The sequence below is a fragment of the Nelumbo lutea genome, chromosome 4, assembly GCF_056320005.1.
Source record: "Nelumbo lutea isolate HS-2025 chromosome 4, American lotus-T2T, whole genome shotgun sequence".
NCBI classification, from domain to species: Eukaryota; Viridiplantae; Streptophyta; class Magnoliopsida; order Proteales; family Nelumbonaceae; genus Nelumbo; species Nelumbo lutea.
The window spans coordinates 21,331,208-21,355,056 of record NC_142687.1 but is presented as its reverse complement, the minus strand read 5'-3'; the positions used below and the strand labels follow the sequence as shown (position 1 = coordinate 21,355,056).

Sequence of the window (23,849 nt, the reverse complement as noted above, 5' to 3'; positions counted from 1 at the left end):
GACCATAATGTTCATTTAAATAAATTTAGTCAAAATAAAATAAAAATAAAAATACCATTTTTGCCCTTAATAAGACACTAGCAACCACTCTATTGGTTATATTTGATCAAATTTGTTTTCTGTACTAAAAAAGTGTCAAGGGTATTTTTTGAATAAAAAAACATGGGCCTAATGGCAAAACAAACACTCCTTAATGAAATGTTGATTAAGTAAATAAATTGCAAAATATATGAGATGTTTTAGTAAAATGAAAACTATAAGATAGGCTTAAGTAAATATGTAAAACTATAAAGTGTGTTCTAGCAAATGACCCTAATAGAAACACATAAGAGTATACACTTGTTTTATATTTTTTACTTTTTAAATAATTAATAATTATTCATATTTTATATACTACTTTTAATCATTTTTTATAATACAAAAATAAGAATAATTAATTTTAAGGTTTATTCATCAAGCTGATGAAACCGACCATTCCGATCAACTTGAACTGAGTTGGTTGGTTTTCTAGTATTTTAGGTCGACTTTGGTTATAAAATTTCCGAATTCGACCAAGTTGGATTAGTTTTACTTTGGCCATTTGTAAACCGAGCAAAATTGAACAACCTAACCATGTATATATGTTAATATGTTATATTTTAGATATAATTTTTAATATGGAAAAAGTGGGAAATTTCCCATATTTCTTAGTCTAAAATGTTTTATATCATAAATCTAAATTTTAAACTTATTTTTAATAATCACACTATAATTTTTAAAAATAAATTAAATTTTTAAGTTTAAATCTTTTGAATCGACTAACCAAACAAAAAAATCGACCAAAACCAATACAACTTGAGTGGGTCAGTTTTCACAAAAGATCACTCGGTTTCAGCTGACCCATTCCCCAACCTAACTAGGTCAATTTGGTTGGCCAAACAACATACGACTGAACCGAACCAACTCATGAACACTTACAATTTCAACTAAATTAATAGTCTTATCTCTGATAAATAACAATAGTTTAATCTCCAATAATTATTGAAAATTTATAGCAAAAATACACAATTATTGAAAACATATTGATAATGAAAAAAATACAATAATTACAAAAATACAATAAGTACTAAAAATATGTTAGCTTAGTCAATAAATAGTATAATCTCAAATAATAGTTTAATCTTTAATAAACATTAATCAATAAGTTATAACAAAAGTACAATAAATACAATAAGTACAATAAATTAAATTTAAAAGTTTCAATAATAGTAGTTTAATCTCCAATAATCATTGAAAGTTTTTTGTTAAATAACAAAACAAAATATATTTATACATAGTCATTGAAAATACATTTATCACAAAAAAAATAAAAAATTACTGAAATATAATAAGTATTAATTTTAGTATACATAATTATATAATAAATATATATTAAGAGTTTAAAACTATTATTAATAAATATTAAATTTTTTGAACGTTATTTTCTCAAGTTATTATTTGATATAAGTGAAATTAGTTATTTAAAAAATTATGTAAAGATATCAAATCATTATTAATTTCAATATTATGTTATAATTATTTTTCTACTTTTCAGATTTTTTTAAAATTTATTGCATAATTTCTTTATTTTAAATATTTAAAATCTAGTTATGTTAGATATTTTGTTATTTAAATACTTAAATAACATGTAAAAAATTAATTCTTTATTGGATTTAATTATCCATAAAATCATAATTTATACTATTATTACATAATTTCATCATTAATTTGTAATATATTAAATTATTATTAATTTCAATACTATGTTATATTTTTTTTTATATTTTGAAGATTTTTTTTAAATTTATTTCATAATTTTGTTGTCTTAACTATTTAAAATCTAGTTATGATAAATATTTAGTTATTTAAATAATCTATAAAATTTTTATTTTTTTGTTATTTGAATTTTATTTATTTAAATCTATTATATATTATTAAATATTTGAAAACATTTAAATTGTTAATCCAGAAAAACATAATTTAAATTGTTAGTATATAATTTTGTAGTATATTTTGTAAAAATATAAAATTATTTTTTATGTTTTTAACAAATATTTAAAATTATTATATATTTTTGTTAGAATATTTAAATAATCTTAATTTTTTAATCCAAACTTTTTTAGATAGATATAGATAAAAAGTAAGGGAGAGCATAAATATGAATTAGAGATAATTTAGGAGAGAAACTCTCTACTAAATTAAAGATAATTTTGATGATAAATAGGAATTAAAGATAATTTTGGAGAAAGTGGGGAATAGTGAAGAAGATAGTTTAGGAGAAAATGTTATTTAGGTTATTGGGAAAGTGCATCTCATTGGTTGTTTTGAAAATGACATGAATAAAAAATTCAAAAAAGGAGAAAATTTTCTGGACTTCCTTATATATACTGGAATCGGATTAAATTCGATTTAATCTGAAAACCAAAATATTGGATTCGGATCATATTTGGATTTGGAATTTCAATAATCGGATCGGATTCGGAGATAACTGATTCCGATCCGAACCCTAATGAGAATAAAGGATATCTTTCAACTTCAAACCCAAGTCTAGCCACCAGAGTCCCTATCTCGCGCCATTCTGTTCCATGGAGGCCCAACTTCAGGTTGAGGCATATGGGCTCGGGCCAGCCCATCCCAATTTCGTTGCAGCCCTACTGCCCCTTATATTGAGCCATTGAGGGAGACGAAACGACGACGAAGATTCGACATTCTTACGAGTTACGAAGGCGGAAGAGCGGTCCAGTCGTTTAAGGTTTTTTTTTTTTTTTGGGCTTCAACTCGTCAAATCCATGGCGACAGCAGAATCCTTCAGAAAGTACAAGGAAGGTCAGGAACAAGTAACGGAGCGTCGTTCTATTATGCAGTGAGCCGAAGTGCTCACTTCAGGTACGCTTCTCAAAAACAACAGAAATTCCTCCCACTTGACTACGACGTATTCTCTTTTTTCTCTTCTCCTGCTTTTGGATCGATCTTATTTCGTCGACTGTAAATTTTCATTGCTAATTTTGGATTGCTTCTAAACTGGGATCGTTGTTTACTTTGAGAAATTACTTTGGTTCGAAAGTTGGATCCGCATCTTGGGAATTGAAGAAGAAAAATGTTAGTTGTTACTTGGTAGTACTGAAGTATCTATCAATGCGTTGTTAGAGATGAGTTAGATGTTCAATTCTTTTCTTTATTCCTTTCGTCCTCCTACGCGGCTGGAGTTTGGAAAATAAATTAAAAAGAAAAGGAAGAGAGAATTGCAGGATTTATAGTTTTAGTGACTAGAGAACATGCAAAATACCATTATATTATGTACGAATGTTATAAAACAGGTGAATAATTTGTTGCTTTTGTTTGCCTGTTTTCTTAGCACTGGCTGCAGTAATGGCGGCAAGATTTTTCCCAGTTTGTTAATTTAAGCCGGGATTTTGTAGTTTTTTTTTTTTCTTTCTTTATGAAATTGGCAAGTTTGGATATGGGTGCAACCTGGAAATCTAACAAAGTCATTCCTTTAATGCCATATTCAGTTTATCAAAGCATTTTATGAGCCTACTGCATATTTCAAGATGCTCACAGGCTCGGCCATTTTATGAAATTTAATTTTGGTATCTACATAGGATCGGATCTTCTAGTCAGATGGTTCAGTGAAAAAGGCTTAGTTACCAAGAAATCTTCCTCGTGAAAATTTGGTTTAGCGCCATGCTCCACATGTTTCTCTAGTTATTCTGTCAATAGACAGAATTTGATCTTAAAAAGCTCTGGTCATGTCCTTAGAATAAAACCTTCCTTTTGGAAAGTTTGAAATTAAAATATTGAATCAGCAGCTACCGTTGCTTACATAAAACACAGATAAAAAGTGGGGTACAGGGATGATTTTGAGTGGAGTTTGGAGAATTGAATAGGTGGCGAATCCAGAGAGTCTCCTACTTGGTGGACAGCTTGGATAGGTGATGTCATGCCTTCATGTGACAGAAATATGATAAATTGTATGGGGAAGCCCTCTACTTGGCTCAACTAGTGAGCCTTTTCCCATATACCTGCACACAATTTAATATGCTTGCACTAACATGAATTATTTGAGATAAGTATGTGGAAATGGATGAGTGGCAAGATTATAAAGGACAAAATCAGATGAGTGCATTAGTGAAGATTTAGGGGTAACTCCAGTTAGTGACATGATGAGAAAGTGTTGACAGATGGTTTGTCATTTGCATAGATGACAAGTGATTGCACCAATGAGGTGAATTGTTGTGGTTTGAAGTGATAAAAGATATTTAAGGACTTGTAATTTGATGGAAAACATATTTATCAAAAATAAAAAAATTGATGGAAAACATGGCTCTTGATAGAGCACCGATACAGGATTCATGTTGCCTACCCTAGATAGTTGGGAATAAAGCTAGTTGAGCTTAGCACTAACATGAATTATTGAATTTAACTTAATTTTTATAATGCATAAAGAGAGACCAAAGCTTTGTTGCTTTTGCTACTTTCTTTTTTCCATGTGTATTTTTCTTCATTTCAGTTTTCTAATAGTAAGAGAAAATTGTTCATAAAAATAAAAAAGAGATTACAATAAAAGGTGATAAGAAATCATTGAGAAAAGATTACAACCAATAAATTACTATCACCCCACCCAAAAAGGTTTTGTTATCATTTATTGCAATTGTAGGTTGATTGTTTAACTATTTGTTAACACTGATAAAAAAAACTATTTGTGGTTGACTATGATGTTGTTTGTCGTTATAATTCTCTTTTTTTTCAAGAAATGTTATAAAGTATAAACAATAAACAAATTATTCTCAAGGTTGAGTTTGAGAATGGGAGAATGTTAGAAAAAGGTTAGTATGTAGGTTTTCTTGTTGATCCAATATATGGACCCCTCTTTTGCCAAAAAGGACCCCTAAAAAATTAAAGAAATTTATATACTCCTTTGATAAAAAAACTGATGTAACCGTTTCTGGTCACGCCTCATTTTTTCGTGATGTGTCAATTTTTTGGCTGAGTACCTCGTCATCTCGTCTGCTCCCAAGTGGCCTATGACTCAAAGGCTGAAGTGGAGCTCCCTGGTGGCGAGCTGCCTGGTGGCGATTGGGCCTAGACCTGGCAATTGGGTTGGTCGGTTGGGTTTGGGTTGGGTTAATACACTTCGGGTTGATTCAGGGTCGGGTTATCAAATGCTTGACCCAAACCCTAAATGTTCGGGTTAGGGTTGACCCATGGGTCAATCCAGGTCATCCCAAAAAATAACTAAAATTAAAAAAATAAAAAAAAAACTACATGAAAAATGCCAAAATTAAAGGAATTAACCTTGAAATTCCAAATATAAAATTAAAAGAAAACGTGAACATTTAACAATTTAAAGAGTATTAATTGGGCCTTGATGAGCTACCTTGATGAGCTGCCTGGAGGTGAGCTACCTTGATGAGCTTTGTTGCTCTTTAAGAGGCTTGCAAGGAACCAAATGTCAGAGAACCCAGGGTAGCTAACCCGACGAGGTCACTCCGATGCCTAAGTTAGCACTTAGTGGAGAGCTGAGAATGATATTAGAGAATGAGAGAGCTAGAGAGCAGAGGTTACCCATCATCTTTTGCATACCTTCGCCCCTAGGGGGTGAGGTCTTTATATACTGGAGTCCTCGTGGGTTAGGTGGAGCAGTTCCTGGATTCCTGCTGTGATGGGACCTTCGTGTTAGGTGGGGATAAAGCCACCAACCGGTAAGGTTGCCCATTTCCGCCTGACTCGGGGAGTGGGTGAGCTAATATAACTGTTACAAGTCACAATCCCGTAAAATGCGGGGTACGGTGGTGAGCCCGTCGGGGTTGTCAGGTTGGCGCCTGTGTCAGGCCGCCAGGTCAGTGCTTGGGCCAGGCCACCGGGTCGTGCCTGGGCTAGGCCGCCAGCTCGTGTCAGGGCCAGGTTGCGCCAGGGCCAGGCTACCAGCTCGTGCCAGGGCCTAGTCGCGCCTGGGCCAGGCCGCCAGCTTGTGCTAGGGCTAGGCTGCCAGCTCGTGCCAAGGCCAAGTCGCGCCAGGGCCAGGCTGCCAGCTCGTGCCAGGGTCAGGTCGCGCCTGGGCCAGGCCGCCAGGTCGTGCCAGGGCCAGGCTGCCAGCTTGTGCCAAGGCTAGGTCGCACCAGGGCCAGGCTGCCAGCTCGTGCTAGGGCCAGGCTGCCAGCTTGTGCCAGGGCCAGGTCGCGCCAGGGCCCTACTACCATCTTGTGCCAGGGCCAGGTTGCGCCTGTGCTAGGCCGCGCTTGTGCCAGGCTACGCCTGGAGGGACACCATCAACTTAGCAAAGGCAAGTTGTTGCCAAAGTGGTCCCGGGTGTCACCTAGTTGTTCTGAGGTGCCGGGCTACATAAGGGCGAGCTGCCTATGGCGAGCTGTCTGTGGCGAGCTGCCTGGTGGCGAGCTGCCTAGTTGTCAAGAGGCTGCACTTAGTTGTCATGAGGTGCCAGGTGTCATAATGTCCTTGGAGGGCCAAATCCGCTCTCATCAAAAACCAATTTAAGAAATTTTGTAAAAAGGACCCTAAAAAATTAAAGAAATTTATATGCTCCTTTGAGAAAAAAACCAATTTAAGAAATTTAGTAAGACCCTTCCTAAATTTCCAAGAGCTATAATTATCTTTTCTAAAATTTTAGGAAGATATCATGCGGTACACATTTTCTTTTTCCATTTGTAATCTGTTAGTTACCAAAGAAGAAAAAGAAAAAACAACAGCTCACCCTCCATTTAAAAGATTTAATGTCTGCCTTTAGGCCAAGTGACTGGATCACTGGTTTCATCTCATTTAGATTTATTTTTTTGATCATTGCCTCTTTTAGATTTATTACTAAAGGAGAAGGTAGAAATTTAATCATCATCATTTTCCAAGACCTATCCCAACCATATGGGTTTGGCTACATAAATCCAGTTTTGCCAGTCTGTTCTGTTTAATGCCATATCCATTGTTAAGAAAGATAAAAACTTAGTAGTCCTTTAAAAACCAACTCTCTCAATATTACTACTAAAGAGCAAAATATAAAACTTGGAACTTGCCAAATAGACCCATGAATTCTCTTCCCTTTTGTACTTCTCTCCCCCTGGTATTTATCTTTCTTTTCTCAAAAAGAAAATGGAGAAAAAAAAGAAAAAAATGGACACTTTCTTTCAATAATCATCACCATCACATCCCTTTTTCCCTCTTTAAAGAAGCATTGAGGCTTTCTTTGATATGGGGTGAAAAGGAAAGTGGTTTTACTATTTCCCAGATTTTGTTGTTTGTTTCTGAAAATGAAGCCACATGGAAAATGTAGATTGATGGATCTTTTGCCACATTTTTTGCTATATTCAAGCATTCTCTAATCTGCCGCGTGTGTGTGTGTGTGGGGGAGCTGTGCAGGATTATAACTACTAGATAGTTAAGAGTACATATTCTACATACAGGTCGAAGTTAGACTTTTTACCAAATTTATGATTATATCTTTTAAGGAGAGACTCTACTATTGTATAAATTGCCTTATTTTCCTTTTTCTTCTTTACAGGCATTTGACTTTTTCTTTTATGAGTTTTTCATTGATCCAATCTTAAATTTTGAATCGTATTTGAGTTGAAAACTAGTAAAAAGAAAAATATAGATTGGTGGAAGCATGGCTGAGTACAGAAATTAAGTGGAATACAAATTGGGCCAAAAACAAAATTTAACTTTTAATTTTTTTATTTACCACTACTTTTGGGTGGTTTTTCTGATTTTGTGGTGTTTCATTTTTTGATATACTGTGAATGATATAAACATGAAATATCTAGTATGATTTTGATAAGTGTTTTCTTACAATATCCCATTTAGTCAGTTACTTTCACTCTAAGAGAAATTCTGGTTCAGCCCTTATTTATACTTGCCATTTATTTGTTTTCTCTGCTGTTGAATGATAAAAAAAATGCTTTTCCTGTGTTGTATAAATAATTTATGTTTGTCCATCTTTTACATTTTATCTTTTTTTTTTTTTTATTGTTCAGCCAGTAGTTAGTGAATCAGAAGGTGGCTTGGATTCTAGAGTATGGGGTCCTAATTCTGATGGGAAGTTCTCTTGCAAGTCCTCCTTTCGTTCTCTGGTTGCCACCTCTTCTTATTCTTTCCCAGTCAAGGAAATCTGGTGTTCTCCTATTCCCCCTAAAATTAGCGCCTTCTGTTGGGAAGTGTTTCATGGAAGCATTAATACCTTTGATCTACTTCAAAGGAAGAGACCAAATTGGTGTTTGTCCCCCAACTGGTGTCTTCTTTGCAAGTTGAATGGTGAGACTGTGTTTCATCTTCTTATCTCTTGCCCATTTATTAGCTTTCTTTGGGATTGGTTTGCTTCTCTCTTTGGATGCAGTTGGTTTTCTCCTGATAGTTTGAAGGGTTTGTTTAGTCCTACTACCATTAGCTGTACAAAAAAGAGAGGTAGGACTTTGTGGAGATGCACTAGAGCAGCACTAATTTGGACTATGTGGGAGGAAAGAAATGCAAGAATTTTTGAAGGAACAAAGTAAGGAAGCCTTGGTTGAAATTATAACATTGAAAGTAGCTCATTGGGCAAAAAGTCTGAAGCTGTTTTTGAATTTCAAGATTGAAGATTTCTTCAGAGCTTGGGGTATCATTGCTGCATCCTCAACTACAAAACAAAGATCTATTGAGGTGTGGTCTCCTCCAATAAATGGTTGGAAGAAACTGAATTTTGATGGGAGCTGTTTGGGTAACCCAGGCCCCTCAGGTATTGGGGGAGTCATTAGGGATGAAGAAGGGAACATACTTGCTTGTACTCCGGCCCTGTGGAGCAGGGTGATGTGGTAAGATCAGAGTTTTTGGCTTCAGTTTTTGGGGTTGAGAAGGCAAAAGAACTGGGTATTAGTAGGTTGATTATTGAGGGAGATTCTAAAACTGTGGTTAAGTGGCTGGTTAAAGGGGAAGGGGTGGCATGGCATTTGAGGAATGGATTCAGAAAATTCAAATGACTGTCACAGGACATATTAACCCAAGTGAAATGGGTGAGGAGGACTGCTAATAGCTTGGCAGATAGCTTAGCCAAGCAAGGGGTACATAGAACACATATGTTTTGGGCTCAAATGTAGTACTGATTCGGAACAGCTTCTGTGTCTGGTTCCTTTCACAACTTGTTGTAATCATGTTTCTCTCATAATTAATGATTTTTTTTTCTATGTTGCTGATAAAAAAAAGTAGTTAGTGGATCAGTCTATATGGCAGTGAACCGAGAAAGATTTCAGTGATTAGATTCCTTATTTGATCTTTTCTCTTTTATTTTCTCTTTCTCCCCCCGAGTTCTTAATTCAATCTGATTGAATAAATGATTGACCTACAAATCTTCCTAGGGTTATGCTAGCTATCGTGCATTTCTGCCACATCTAGGCAAAGTTAGAGTGTAGCTTTTACTCCTCCATCCATCTTTCTCTTTCTATCTGTGCATTATATGAAGGTTTGGTAGTTGGGTCAAGTAGGTAGCTTCTCTACATGACCTGTTATAGTTCTCACACATGGAAGCTTAACATGGCCAAACCAAGCTGTCTACCGAGTAGGAGACCCTCTGGATTCACCACTTATTTAATTCTCCAATATGTATCAGCCCTTCACCCCACCTTTTATTTGTGTTTTTCACAAGCAATACCGACTGTTGAAGGTAATATCTTAATGTTAAACTTGCTGACCATGGGGCAAGGGCTATTGGAAATAGATTGGGTCCATTAATAGAGTCAGTAGGAGGAACTTGTTGGACAATTTTGAGCCCCAAATCAAATTTTTACATGGAAGATTCCTTAATTGTTCAGTCTTGTTTACTGAATAATCCGAGCAACAAATCTGTTGTCATATGTATGCAGGCATTTATGATCCCGTTTATAGAAATGTTGAGATGCTGGTGCACCTGCTTTAGTTTTCTCAATGCTAGTTTCTTGTTTTTGTTTTTCTCACAACCTGTCCGAACAAAAGAGATGTGAATTGGTGTTCTTTCTTACATGGAACCCGAAACATTAATTAGCTTTTGTAATATTGCAGGAACAAACCAAAAGCAGGGTAAGCTAAAAAAGGGAAAGAAGTTGTGGAAAATGGCTTCTTCTACCAACAATGAAGAGGCCTATAAGGAGATGAAGGATAGGGAGATTGACACAGAAAAGGAAAGGAACGGAAAACAAACCCAAGATGAGAATTTGGAGGTATCTGAGAAAGAGGGCACACCCTTGAATCTGACTCAAAAATCACCAACCAATGGACACTTGAATGAAGCTGTGCAAATAAAAGAGAGGCATCCTGCAGTGCGTCCAAAACAAAAGAAGAGAGAGAGGATAAAAAAGAATAAGTCTACTGCACCAAAAACCGATAGTTCACTTTCACCTCAAGAGAATGATGCTCTATGCAGCAGGGATCTAACTAATACTAAGCATCTTGAGAAAGAGCAGAAGCTGCATATAAAAACTGATCTACTTCCAGAGGAGCTTGCCATTTTGCCAGACATTGCTGATACAAATTCAGGAAAGAACAACAAGCCTGATGAGAGTCAGAAAAGACTTAATACCTACAAGAGGAGAAAAACATTTCGAACTTATCAGAGGAAGAACAAAATGCTGTTTGCTTCCTTACTCAATTACATGGAGCAAGCCATGGAGAAGAGTCCTAACAGCACAATACATGGTATACAAAACAGTTCAGTAGGAGAACTCTCTTCCAATGAATTAGACAATGCATGCATGGAAGAGAACGAAGAGGCTGTAAATGAATTGGATAAGGCAATGGAAAAATATCACATCTTCAATGAGGAAAAATTAGAGGCATCAACAACTGAATGCACTATGGAACAAACAATTCCTTCTTCATCTAATGTTGATGTTGTAGAACATCTCGTTCTGGTTGATGGTACCAACACAGAAGAAAGTTCTATGGAGATATTGCCTTCAAAAAGAGTACCAATTAGTCATGTTAAGAGAAAACTTCTTATTCTTGATCTAAATGGATTACTTGCTGATATTGTTAATTTTGTTCCAGATGGATATAAACCCGACAAGAAAGTCTCTAGAAAAGCACGTAAGAATTGATTGGTAATTTTATCTTTACCGTCATACTTGAAGATAACATTTCTATAATAACTTGTTAGTCTTAATGAGAATGCCTCTTTTGTTTCAGTTTTTAAAAGGCCCTTCTGTGATGATTTTCTGGAGTTCTGTTTTGGCGGATTTGATGTGGGCGTTTGGTCATCAAGAATAAAGTAATCTTCAAAATATATCTTGACCAATGCTTTCACCTTTCCACTTTCTCTTTTGAAATATTGTTAAATTTTCTACTTTTGGCACTTTCTTCTGGGTGCTGGTGTCTTTTAAGACGGGGCTTTACTGATGGTGATGCTTGCCGTGTTTTGATTATTTGCAGGAAAAATGTGGATAGTGTTGTTGATTTTCTGATGGGAGAAATGAAACATAGACTACTATTTTGTTGGGTAAGATGTTTGAACACTTCATATGAAAATCCATTGTTTTCTTTAGTTTTCCACTAAGCCTGTGTTAGCATATTTATTGACTGTCCTATATTTGTTAAGATGGACGTTTTTTGTTCATGGTTTGAATGTCATTATTAAATTAACTACAAAGTGCTCTGAAGTTGGTTATAAGTAACCACCCAATTACACTATCAAATTTTACCTCTCTACATGAACCCGGGTAGTTGCTACTGGATTGCAATATGGATACAATAGTTCTAGTACCTTAATTGTAGTGATAACTGATTGATCTGCATGTATGTCAATGCTTGAGCTAGTCTTCTAATTAATCCTTTTAAAAACATCAGAAATGGTACAGGGCTGTACTGGTGACAAAACTGTTGGTTATCCTTTATGAAGTGGTTAGGTGATTGAATTGGCACACCTGCTATTTTGTTCATTGACCAAAATATTTGATTTTGAGCTTCTGAGTTTCTTTATGTGACACATAAGTTATTTCCCTAATTCAGTTCCTGATAGCTCAAGGATGAGTTCATCTTCCAAAAACTATTTGACAGCTTATGACTTTTAAATTATCCATGAGATGCCAACTTCTTGAAACTATTTCCTCGTGGATGAACTGCAGTTTTTTTCCTGTGTCCACATGTTTCAATTAGAATCTAGAAATTTGATGATAACCAAAAAGTAGACTTGGTTTCTGTTGCAGCCTCATTATTACTGAGCTGCTAGAAAGCCTCCAAACTAATCAAATAGAGTACTTGACCTGATACACTCTTAATTGCTGCAACCAATTGAAACTTTTGTCAAACTAATACACTTAAATTGTTTGGTAAATCCATTAGCTACTTTTGGTTGCCTGTGTGATTTCACAAATTCTGAATATTGGAGATTAATTTACATGATAGACTATGGTTGCTTTCTGCTGTACTTACTAGTTCCATGCAGGACCAATCCCACTGCACTGAAACGGGTTTCAATACTATAGAGAACAAGCACAAACCTTTGGTCTTAAAGGAGCTAAGGAAACTCTGGGATAAATGTGATCCCCATTTTCCTTGGGAAAAGGGAGAATACAACGAGTCAAACACTTTGTTGCTGGATGATTCTCCTTATAAAGCCTTGCGTAATCCTGTAAGCCCTTTTCCTGTCCTTTGTTATCCTATTAATCTACTATTCCTTGTGTCATGTAAATTTTTGGATTCTGTCCTTATTTTTGTCTATTTTCTTCCTCTTTTCATTGTTTAGCCATACACAGCAATCTTCCCTAATACATACAGGTTTCAGGATACGGAAGATAATTCATTAGGTGAGATTTCCTCCTGCACTGTTTGCAAGCTTATTTTTTATTTTTTCCCTGAAAAAAATTGGTTTCATCATGGTAAAGGACAGTCTTCCAACTATATGGTAATAATTCTGGCACATGTGGAGGGTAGTTTGAGCATGTAGATCCCACAAAAATCTCCTGGCTTGAGATTTTATTTGAATTTTTATATTATATATGTGTAATGAATTCTTTTGAAGGGATTGGAAAATAATAGAAAAAAAAACAGATAAAACTGTGGGTAAATTGGATTCCTTGGACTTTTGGCACACCCGATTGGAATGATTCATTATCTTGCATGTGTGGCAGGTGTTGGATGGCTGTCTTTATTGTCCTTTTGACAATTTCTTAATTCTCTCTTTATTTCAGTTGATGAAATAAAGATAAGCACTACTCACTTGCAGTTTATGACAGGCCCGGGAGGTGATCTTCGAGTTTATCTGGAAGGATTAGCCATGGCTGAAGATGTTCAACAATATGTGAAGCACCATCCATTTGGTCAATGTCCCATCACAAACACAAATTCATATTGGCCCTTCTACCTTGAGATTATGGGCGCCGCACCACAACATGTGATATACCAATATCAACCTGATGACAATAGTTCTTTTCTCTCGATTCCCTCATCTTCAGTGGTGGGTTCCACAGATTAGGCTAGAGATAAAAGAAGTTCCTATCAAATCATGTTTGCTTAAATGGCTTCGTAGGGAATGCAAATTAGCACCGATTAATATATATGTTTTGACCTGATTTCAAGATTCAAAGGTTGTTCCCTGTTCCCTGTACAGATTTCTGAAGAGGTTTATGAATTATCCAAGACCATTGCTCGTAAGTGCATGGTCACCGTGAGTCTTAGTTGCTATGTTAACTGGCAATCTGTGAGTCTTACAGGCCTGTGGCTGTGGAGGATGAGTTTGGATTTCACCACCAAGGGAAGAACAAATCTGTTGTATGTATAGAGTGGGCAGCTCCTGATTCTTGTATTCCAACCACCTGCTATTGGTAAGGTAGTCTGGATAGTGAATTCCTTGGGAGATAAACTGAGGCTAATACCATACCATAATTTATGGGGCAATTAAGAAGCTTCTCCGCTTGTAACAACAATTTTGGTTTATGATGAACTAGTAGCTTTTATATATTGGAAATGTATGATTTGTTATTTTCTAGGCCCCTTTTCTTGCAAGTCTTTAGCACCATTTTTACATCAAACTGTAATTGAAAGGGTATATGACTAAACTGCAGACTGCAGGCCGCAGCTAAGTTTGTTCCCTGCGCCCGTTTTTTTATCTCACTTGTATCGCTAAGTCCAGGCCCCCACTTTTCACCGGTGCATTGGGACAATACAAGGAGCCGTGGCTATTTCACGAGGGACTGAACTGCTTATTCAATCGAAATCCTATAACAAAAGAAGAAATCCAATCTGTATTGAGGAATATTCCTCAGGAACTAGAAACAGGATTCCCATTCGGGAACAGGGATTTTCTTGGAAATAGACACAGGTAGGAACAATGCCAAACGGTGCTCAATTATCTGGCCGAAACTTGGAACCATCATTGCTAAACATGCGATAAAAGTCCATAAAATTTTCTGATTATTACGTTTAGAGAACGTGGACTCTGCTCATCGGGCACCGGCTTTTGTTACGAAGGCGCAGTTTGGAAAGAGTACGAATATAAATATGAACAGGACAAGACCTCATTTTGCATTATTTTGTACTATACATATTTGTATTTATACTTTATGCATAATTTAAATTAGTATCTGAACTTTCAAAATATACTAATTTAGTACCTATTGTTAATCAGTCATTAAGTGGCATTTAAAAAAAAGGCACAAATGCCCTTTGAGTATCAATTAATTTACTTTATCAATCATTCAAACCTTATAAAAAAGGAACAGTCCCAAATCTTTGCCTTTTCTATTAAAAAAAGTTAGGGTTACCAGAATGCCCATTTAGATGTGGTCCCAATTTTCTTGAATAAAAGAGAGAAGGATTTAAGTCATTTGTGATGACACTGGAGCATTTGTATCTTTTCAAATGTCAGTTAACAGTTGATTAACGATAGATACTGAATTGACATGCTTTGAAAGTTTAAATAGTGAATTGTTTCATTTTAATGATCAGAAACCAAACTGGCACTAGGCCCCTAATAAAAAATTTTCTCTTTCATAAATTGAAGGATCCAGAGGGTCCCCACTCCATACTCCCCAACCCCAAGGTCCATTCCTCATCCAACGCACACCATATTAGTCATAAGCGAATGCGTTTAAGCAGAAGCAGAAAAGAAAACAGACAGAATAGTAAGTTATGGGATTGGCCTTGGGATGAGTTATGGTTTTTAGAAAGATATTATGCCATCCATCCATCATCGAATGGTTCCCAAGTCCTACTAAATCAGATTATTTGTTAACCATTCAAGATCTACCTTTCGTTGGCGCATTGGAGCGTATCCTTTCCCTTGATCACATTCACATCCCAATTTACTTGGACCCTCCTATTATGCAAGTTTCAGTTTTCATGCAAAAACATAATTATATAGTTAATTAGTTCTTGAATTTGAATTTTTTTTCTACTTATCTGAATTATAGTTATCCAATAAATAGATCTATAAGAGTGACATTCTGAATCCTTATTTATTACTAATGCTAATGAAATCGAAATTATCTCTGCATTGATCAAAAGATTTTTTCAATTGACTAGAATCCCTTACTTGAATGAGAATAGATCTTATGGACCAAAATTCATATTACCTTCTTTACCTCATTTTAGGGCAAATTTAACTAATCGTTTAAAAAAAAAACAATTCACTTATTCCACATGGGATATATTAGGGCTGCAAGTCGGGCCGGGTTAGGTCGGGTTGAGGCCAACCTTAGCCCAACCCTAAGTTTTAAACCCCCAAACCTAACCCTAACCCAACCCGACCTTCAACCTGACCAACCCAACCCTAACCCTAACCCTAACTAAATTCCTTCAATCCTAACTCAACCTGAAGTCAATTTTAGGTTGGATTGGGCCCAACCCTAACCCTAACCCTAACTAAATTCCTTCAATCCTAACTCAACCCGAAGTCAATTTCAGATTGGGTTGGGCCCAACCCAGCTTTCTTCCCATCCCTTAAAACCTCATAGAATTTCTCCATTTTAGATCTTAACTCAACTTTCACTATATATATTAATCTTATGTTTCATTAGTATTTGTTTGTTGACGTTTTTTTTTTTATTACTTTGGTACAAAATTCAGAAAAACAAGTTTAAGAAATGACTATAGTTTATTATGAGTTATGACTTACAATAGATCTTTTTTGGGTGACAAACAACATAGAGGAGATGAAGAATAAAATTTTCAAAAAGCATAAAATAATGTTATTAAGGTTTTAATCTTTTTGATTAGGATTAAATGAATTGATTATCTTAAAAGAAATACATGATATTATTTGGTGGGGGTTATACAATATCATGCATCTAAACAAATCAATGTATGTTATATATTACATATAACATATATTTATGTATGACATGTACTATAGTGTCAGGTTCGGGTTGGGTCAAGTTTTCTAAGGGATCAACCCTAACCCAATCCGAAATAAAGTTGGGTTCATGAATTTCAATCTTAACCCTAACCCGAACATCAACACAACCCGACCCGACCCAATTTTTTTGGATGAGGTTAGGGTTGGGTTCGGGCCAACCCGGCCCAAGTTGCAGCCTTAGGATACATTGATTAGATTTTTCGCATGGTGGTCTGGACGTGAAGCGAAGGGAGGTATGCACGTTAAGGCAGAGTTGTGCTTAAAATTTAGCATGACCAAATTGTCCACTCTAATAAAGAGATTCATTGAGATCTATTTCTCTTAAATTCTTAATTGTCCATTTCCATCATTAAAATTGTGAAAATTATTTATTTTTGTAGTGGACCTAGTGGTGAGTTAATATTTTTGGGAGGGGAGAATAACCTAAATTTAACTGAATTAGAAAGGGAATTTTTGATAATTCCTATTGTTTGTGGCCCTGTGGGATAATAAATAACAGGAGAGGTCAAAAACATTTGAAAAAAATAGGGGAGGTTAATGAAATATTTGAAAACATAAAGAAGGTGAGTGAAATTTGGGTGTTGGGATGGCGGTTAGGGGGGTCGTTAGTTAGGTTGACTGGCCTCTATTACTCCTTACAAACAGCACCGCGAGACGCACGTTATAAAACCAGAGCTCGACGTGGGATGGGAAAGAGCGAAGAATCTAGAAAGTGCGGATCAGTGGAACCAGAGATATGCAGCCTTCCAAACCCATGGCCATGGCCATGGCATCAGGTAAGCTTGAAAATACCCTAGAAACTTGAATGGATGTACGTCTTCTTATATGTTCAGGTGTTTTAATATCACTGTCTCAATGCACCAGCGTCCTTTTGCTATTTGGTTTTGGTTTTGATATTTCGTTTGTTTTTGGTCTAATTGAGTTAACTATCATGGTGGGAATCTTTATTCTGTTTGTCGAATAGTAGAGAACAATCATCAATTTCTTATTATGTGGACGGGAGACTTAGATCGTTCTTTAAATGGTATAGGACCAGATGAGCAGAGTGACAAGTTGAAGAAGAGAAAGAAGAGAGGACTGCGCAGCTTGTATTCTATATACCTTGAGGAGGACTTGAAAGAGAGGATTCATGGTTCTGAATTCAAGTCGGACAAGAAGGCGAGGAAGAGAAATCAAGGTGAGATTTTCCCTGTTTAGAGTTTGTTGATTTCTGCAAGGAAATCTATTTATACTGCGTGACGATGTAAATGTTTTACAAAGTAAAAGAATAAATTTGCCGAAATGGCCATGAAAAGGAAGTGCAATCATGAATATGAAATCGTTTTGGTTTTACATCAATAGGAAAACTTTCTAGTTACAAACTTACCAGAAAAAAAAAATGTTGTTATGAAAAAAGAAAACTCAGATGGTTTATGCAATGTTGCAGGGCCAGAGGAAGAAAAGGGGAAGTTGAAAAGGGGAAGGAAGATAAAGAAGATGTACAGTTTTCCTTCTAAATTCAATGATATGGACTTGAAGATAACGGTAGACGATGCAGAAGATGGTCCTCATGAAGAGAATAAAAGAGAACAACATGACACTTCCTTGGGAAAAGGTTCTCTTGTCAAGGGAATGTTAGAGGCAGCGTTGATAAATGAGGAAGAAGGGGTTATTGCAAATAAAACTGAGAGAGAGAAGATGCACAATGAGTTTGAAAATGATAACCTGGGTCAGGATCCACCAAAGGAGACCACTTCTAGAGGTATCAAAACTACTTCAATGGCAGCACAAAATAATGTGGAAGTGCACGTGCTGGAAGAAGAAGTAGTAGCAGATAAGAAGCATAGTTCACTTGAAAACACTTACCTAGGTGAAAAGATTCTGGATGGATCTGGCCTTCAATTGCTTGCTTATGCTGCTTCAGTGGTTGAAGAAAATATTCACAACAAGAGAATGGAACAGGAAAAGGGAAAAAAGAATGAGAAGCGATGGAGGAAAATGAATGAAAGCAATAATAAATTGATACCAGAGGCTGCTGGAGGATAGAGTAGAACTTCTGGTTTTTAGAAATGAGAATACTGAATTTCAAACAACTAAGGATCATGAATAAAGGGGCTTGGCAGGGGGAGGACTGAAGATGGAAAAGTTAGATGACTTGCATCAATCCCGTTGAGGATTATGAACCAGGTCAAAATTCATTGAAGGACAGTACCATGGAGGTGTAGTAAGACAAAACGAATGTGAAGTCTTTTGGAAGTAATGAGGCCAATCAAAAGTTGGAGGTTTCCTTGCAAACAATCACAAAAAAAGCAAGAATAACACAGAAGAAAATGAAGATGGTGAAGAAAATTTATAAATCCTCTGAAATTGCAGAAGGTCAAAGAATAGCTAGAAGCCGCTTTGGAAACAAAAGAAAATCATGAGTTACTGGACAGGGAAAATTAAAGAGGAGGAAGAATAATAATGCCCACAAAAATAATGGCCTGCATCAAAATTCATGGGAGGATAATAGCATGAAATCAGGAATCACAAGTTGCATAAAATTTGGCACCTGCTTTGACAGTGACAAATAATTGTGAGCAAAATATACTATGGAGAGCATGCAGATGAAGAAGCATGATTATCATAAAAGAGGAACAGGTAACCATGAAGTAGTGACTGTGGCATGGTCCGCGTGGAAAAAGATAAAGAGGAAGAAGAAAAAAAGGGCTCACTGCAACAGGACATGACTATTTGTGTCAAAATCCATTGGTGGACAATAGTCCAAATTGCCAGTTATAAAAAATTGCAGCTAATTTAACAATGGCGAATTATCATGAGGAAGGATATAAAACAGATAAGGTAAAAAGCAATGCCTTGAAAGAAATGAAATAGACCAAAAGTTGGTTTGTGAGGTCATGCAGGAATTGTTGACTTTGGTCAAACTCACTTATCGGTAACATAGACGGGACAAACTGTTAGGGGATGGATGAAGAAATCTAAAGGCTCTCCATACAACAATGAAACCACGTGGCATGGAAAAGAAAAAGGTAAAGACGAGGAAGGGATATAATATTCCTGAAAGAAATTGGAGGAACTTAGAATGCAGAGTCAATGGCCATAAAACTTCATTTTTGCCTTACTTCATTTGGGGTGGGGAGGTGTCTCATTCCATTGGAAGTTGATTTGGCCTCAAATGTTCCATCTGAAGTTTGTTTATTCATGTTGACTGCTTATCTCAATAAAATTTTCACCACTGATCACTTGATTTGGTAGGGGCAAAAATATGGAAAACTCAAGTTCCTTATGTCAGGTCAAGGAAGAATAAGTGTCACACCTACTTGTGAGTTTTCCAAGGTTACTTCTTCCTGTAAATTCTTCTCTAATGTGTAGTTCTCCTTTTGAGGGGATGGTTGGTTCTAAGATTCCACTCACCTCTTTTTCGATGAATGCTCTATTAGAGGAGTTCAGGAAAGAGGGTCGCTTCTCTGGAATTTTTGCTCCTTTGCTCCCTTCAATATCTATTGGAGATTTTGGCAGAAAGAAAACAGTGTACCTTTGGTGGAAAGAGGTGCCCCAAGACATTATATTTTCAGTGACCTTATACTTCTGCCCCATGTGAAGTTCAGTAACCTTCCACTTCTGTAATAACTGTCATGACATTATATTTTCTGTTTCTTTTGAATATTGGTGTACATCTTGTACACGAAGCATAGCAATCATGTCTTGTAATTTATGTATGTAGATCTTGTTGATGGTAATACTATTTTACCTATAAAACAATTAACAATGTAACATTGGAAGAAAATCATTGACTACCAAAATCTGTGGGAGAAATTTGAGAATCTGCATTTAATGAATGATGAACATCTTAAAAAAATGAAGAACAGATTCAGTTGAGAGGAAGAATCATCATGAAGTTCTTATTCATAGTAATCCAAACCAGTAAAGTGTAAAACTGAAAAAGTGAAAATCATTGGAACATATAAGAGGTAGAAGCCAACATTATTTAAAACATATACGAGGCAGAAGGAAAATCTGTTTGGTTCTAAGTTCTAACAACTAATTGCAGGTTATACAGAATAGTTTAGTGGATGGTGTTGATTGTTCAGACAATACCTTGCTCAATTTGGTTCCTGTGGTTTCTTATTACTGAAAATAATTCTTTTTTGGCTACAGATGGAGTTTGGAAGGGAAGAAAGAGAAGGGATTTCTTTTATATTGTTTCTCATTCCACCCCAAGAATTTACTCTGGATTAATGTACAAGAAAACCAAGATGAAGAATGGAAGACATTTATAATTTACTTATAAAAGAACTTAATTTTAAATGAGTCAAACGTTTCAACACTTTTTTTTTGGTACTAGAATTTTGGATTCAACATAAAGTGTGAGGTGTAGTTTGGCCATTAATGTAGCTTAATGGGATAAAGAGGAAAAAGACTGAATTATCTGGTCTTAGGCTTATACCCTTGACCTTTTGGTATGGGTGCAACCTGGACTGGGTTGGTTTGTGCTGAGGTCAACTCTATCCCAATTCAAGTTTCTAAAACCTTGACCCTACCCTAACCAACTGGATCTTCAACTCTCTATAGATGGGGTTTAGGTTAGGTCAGGTTGCCCAAGACAAACCCTAGCCCATTTTCAACCAACTTGACTTTCATTTTTTGGGTTGGGTTGAGTTAGATTGGCTTCACCCACCCCACTCTATTGACTAGGCTGTCTACTGTTTTTTAATTTCCTACATTAAATCAAACCTTAGCCCTAAATTTATCAAAACGTGCTTATAATTCTTTTTAGGGTTTAAGCTCTTCTGCCCCCCTTAACTCATTATTTTCTAATTTCCTATTATAATTAAATTTCAGAATCATTCTTTTTGAACTTGAGTTGTCAAGTGCTATAGAGTTGTTCATACTGATAAGTATATAATTTCAGCTTGTTCATATTCATTTTTTTGTACAAAAAAAAAGATTTTTAATTTGAAAAGAATCACTTCATACCTGTAAACGGATAATCTTGTGTATCTCACATACAGAGGCATTTTCTCAGAGGCCTATCTCTGCACACTTCAAAAATGTATGATTATGTACTTATACTTGCGGTTCATGTATTCACTTAATTTTCATAATTTAGATTACTGTTTTAAAATTTCTGGACATCTATGATCCTTTAATGACTAAGGTGCATATCTCAGATGAGGATAGTGGATGGTAAGTGATGGAATTCAAGTGACAAGCTGTGGATCGTCAAGAAGACCTATGAGAGGGACCAAGCAAGAATTTGCCAAAAATTTCCTCAACCATCGGTTCCTTCTTTTGGCCAAAGGAATGAACACATGACTTGGTAGAGTAATTGAATGTCCAAACTGCTGAGATGGCTCCAGTTGATGTTATACACCACTTGATTCAAGAAACACCTAACTGGGAAGTCCAAACCTGTTATCTGTATTGTGGTAAGAGATCTGATTCAGGTAGCAAAAGGATTAAACTTCTTGCGTTGGTTTATTATGATCTTATTATTCATGATTTTTTTCCCTGTATGTTGTTGACTGTAATACTTATCTGTTGCTGGTATTTGTCTGGGAAATTGGAGCCAGATGATCCTGGGTGTCAGTCTTAATGGAATATCGGAACTGATGTTAGAAATGTTAAAACTTTCTACTGAAGTAGAACTTTTCCCTACTAGTTGGACATTCACTAGGCAGTTGAATTTTGCTCAGGGCTTACTATCCAAGAAAATATATCCAGCTTACTTTTCTATTTTTTTTTCCCTCAAAGACTCTCTGTATAGTGGTTGTGCTATTTAATAAATTTAAAGTTGGAATTTTTGCTTAGAATTTCATGATCTATCACCTAAAAAGAATGGAATTGGTGGTTAAACTCTCCCAACCCTGACCAAGGCAAGAAATCTTTATATGCAATTTGTTAAAAATATCCTTTACATTTTGAAATCCACTGGATTCTAATCTGCCATATATTGTTACAAACTGATTGGAATTCTTCATTGGGGAAGATCAAAATGATTCAGATATTTATTGACAATTTGATGGCAGACATTATATACACACATACACAGACAAGGGTCAATCTGAAAATGCAATATAAAGGGTTTGTGGTCATTTCCGAATAAGAATTTGTGAAATCAAGAGCATTTATTATATTTATATCCTGTGCTTTATGCAAAAGACGGTCACTCTGGTCATTATCTTGTGAGTTGTGGCATTCCTTCTGCTATAAATGATGTTGATAAGAACTGGGGATCTATAACCTAACCTTATTATGGGAAAGTAAGCTTTGTGAGAGACAGATGACATTATTTTCTCACCATCCAAAATTCAAAATAGAAAAAATACCATTCCCTTAGCATTTTCTCATTGATTTTCTCTTGGTGAAGGAAACCAGAAATCATGTAAGAAAATCTATAATTACTTTCCTTCTCTGTAATTTTCCTTTCTTCTCTTGGAAATCAAATACAGAATTTATGATTTAACGAAAGCATATGAACCGATACTCTCTAACAGATGTAAACATTTAATGATATAAGAAAATTTTAGTTCCAGAAGGAAAAAAAAATAGTGCCCTAGCAGAACATGTAAAGCCTAGGCATAGTGGCATAGAGATTTCAATGTTCACAAACCAGCGATTGTAAATGGGTCCATTTACAACCCAATTAAGCATGAACTCACCCCCTTACTGGCATCTTTTGATTTGATAATGGATCCAACTCCGGTCCAATTGCTAGGCTCAAATCTGTTCTACAAGCTACCTACTAACGACACGCGTGTGTATTGTGTACAGTTGTAATTCGATAAGCATCACAGGTGGCTAAAAAGCTGTTCTAAGCTATTGGCATTTCTGAGTTGCTGATGATCAGTTAGGAGCCTCACAGGCTCACATGGCATGTTGCTTGAAAAGTATAATGTGCATCACTCTGCTAGATCCCTAGCCATGGATGATGGAACCCATGTTTGATGCAATTATTCTGAACGGTAGAAGCATGCTGACTTTTGGTACAGATAGGATGTTTTACGTTGGGCTAGTTGAGGATGGGTCCTGATCATCCGTCCCTTATGTTTGAGCCACTTGAAACATTGAAGGAATTAGTTAGAATCTTTTGTTGCTTGTTTTATCTTAAGGCACCTCTTGGGGTGTAACAATAACATCATGAGAATAGTAATAATATATGCCCTTTTTGGCTTCAAGTGCTTTTTTGTGATCTTAACTCGTTTACATAATTTTAACTCCTTACTCTTTATATATTTGTATGTAAAGCTAGTAAAATTTGACATGACACATGAATATGATTCGATTCAATATGACACGGAATTAGTAGGTTTAGGTTTAGTTTAATTGTGTTTTTATAAAAAATTATGTCAACCTGTTGTTTAATGCGATTAACAAATGTATCAATTTCGAGTTGATCCATTCGACTCTAAACTGGCCTGAAGATTCAATTGTTATATTATGGGTGCATATTTGGATGAGATGATAGTGAATGGCTTTTATGAATTTGTCTAGATAATGGATTATTTAATATTTATTTTATTATTTAAACCCATTTATTATTTACTTTTAA

The 23,849-nt window shown here is 35.7% G+C and overlaps 2 protein-coding genes across 8 annotated transcripts; both read left to right on the top strand.

Annotated features, from left to right (window-relative positions):
- The first annotated feature begins 2,708 nt into the window (after positions 1-2,708).
- Positions 2,709-13,951, top strand: LOC148854506 (uncharacterized). 2 transcript variants are annotated; one of them, XM_088941384.1, is made up of 8 exons: positions 2,709-2,904; positions 10,033-10,665; positions 11,017-11,055; positions 11,155-11,236; positions 11,398-11,464; positions 12,410-12,595; positions 12,710-12,770; positions 13,200-13,951. In XM_088941384.1, the coding sequence occupies exons 2-8, from the start codon at positions 10,083-10,085 to the stop codon at positions 13,436-13,438; spliced, it is 1,257 nt and encodes a 418-aa protein (XP_088797510.1). In that variant the 5' UTR covers positions 2,709-2,904; positions 10,033-10,082; the 3' UTR covers positions 13,439-13,951. The 2 variants fall into 2 exon arrangements, with proteins under 2 accessions (XP_088797510.1, XP_088797508.1); XM_088941382.1 differs by having other exon boundaries at positions 10,033-11,055.
- A 2,950-nt stretch (positions 13,952-16,901) lies between these two features.
- Positions 16,902-23,364, top strand: LOC148854505 (uncharacterized). Of its 6 annotated transcripts, XR_016112496.1 has the most exons (5): positions 16,902-17,094; positions 17,349-17,495; positions 17,745-19,326; positions 19,553-19,619; positions 19,738-19,982. XR_016112496.1 is itself a non-coding variant. In XM_088982831.1 (3 exons), exons 1-3 carry the CDS (start codon positions 17,055-17,057, stop codon positions 18,341-18,343), a joined length of 786 nt encoding a protein of 261 aa, XP_088838957.1. In that variant the 5' UTR covers positions 16,902-17,054; the 3' UTR covers positions 18,344-19,982. The 6 variants fall into 6 exon arrangements, 1 of the variants encoding a protein (XP_088838957.1); XR_016112497.1 differs by lacking the exons at positions 19,553-19,619; positions 19,738-19,982 and adding an exon at positions 21,469-23,364; XR_016112493.1 differs by adding an exon at positions 21,469-23,364 and having other exon boundaries at positions 17,745-19,899.
- Positions 23,365-23,849: the final 485 nt, after the last annotated feature.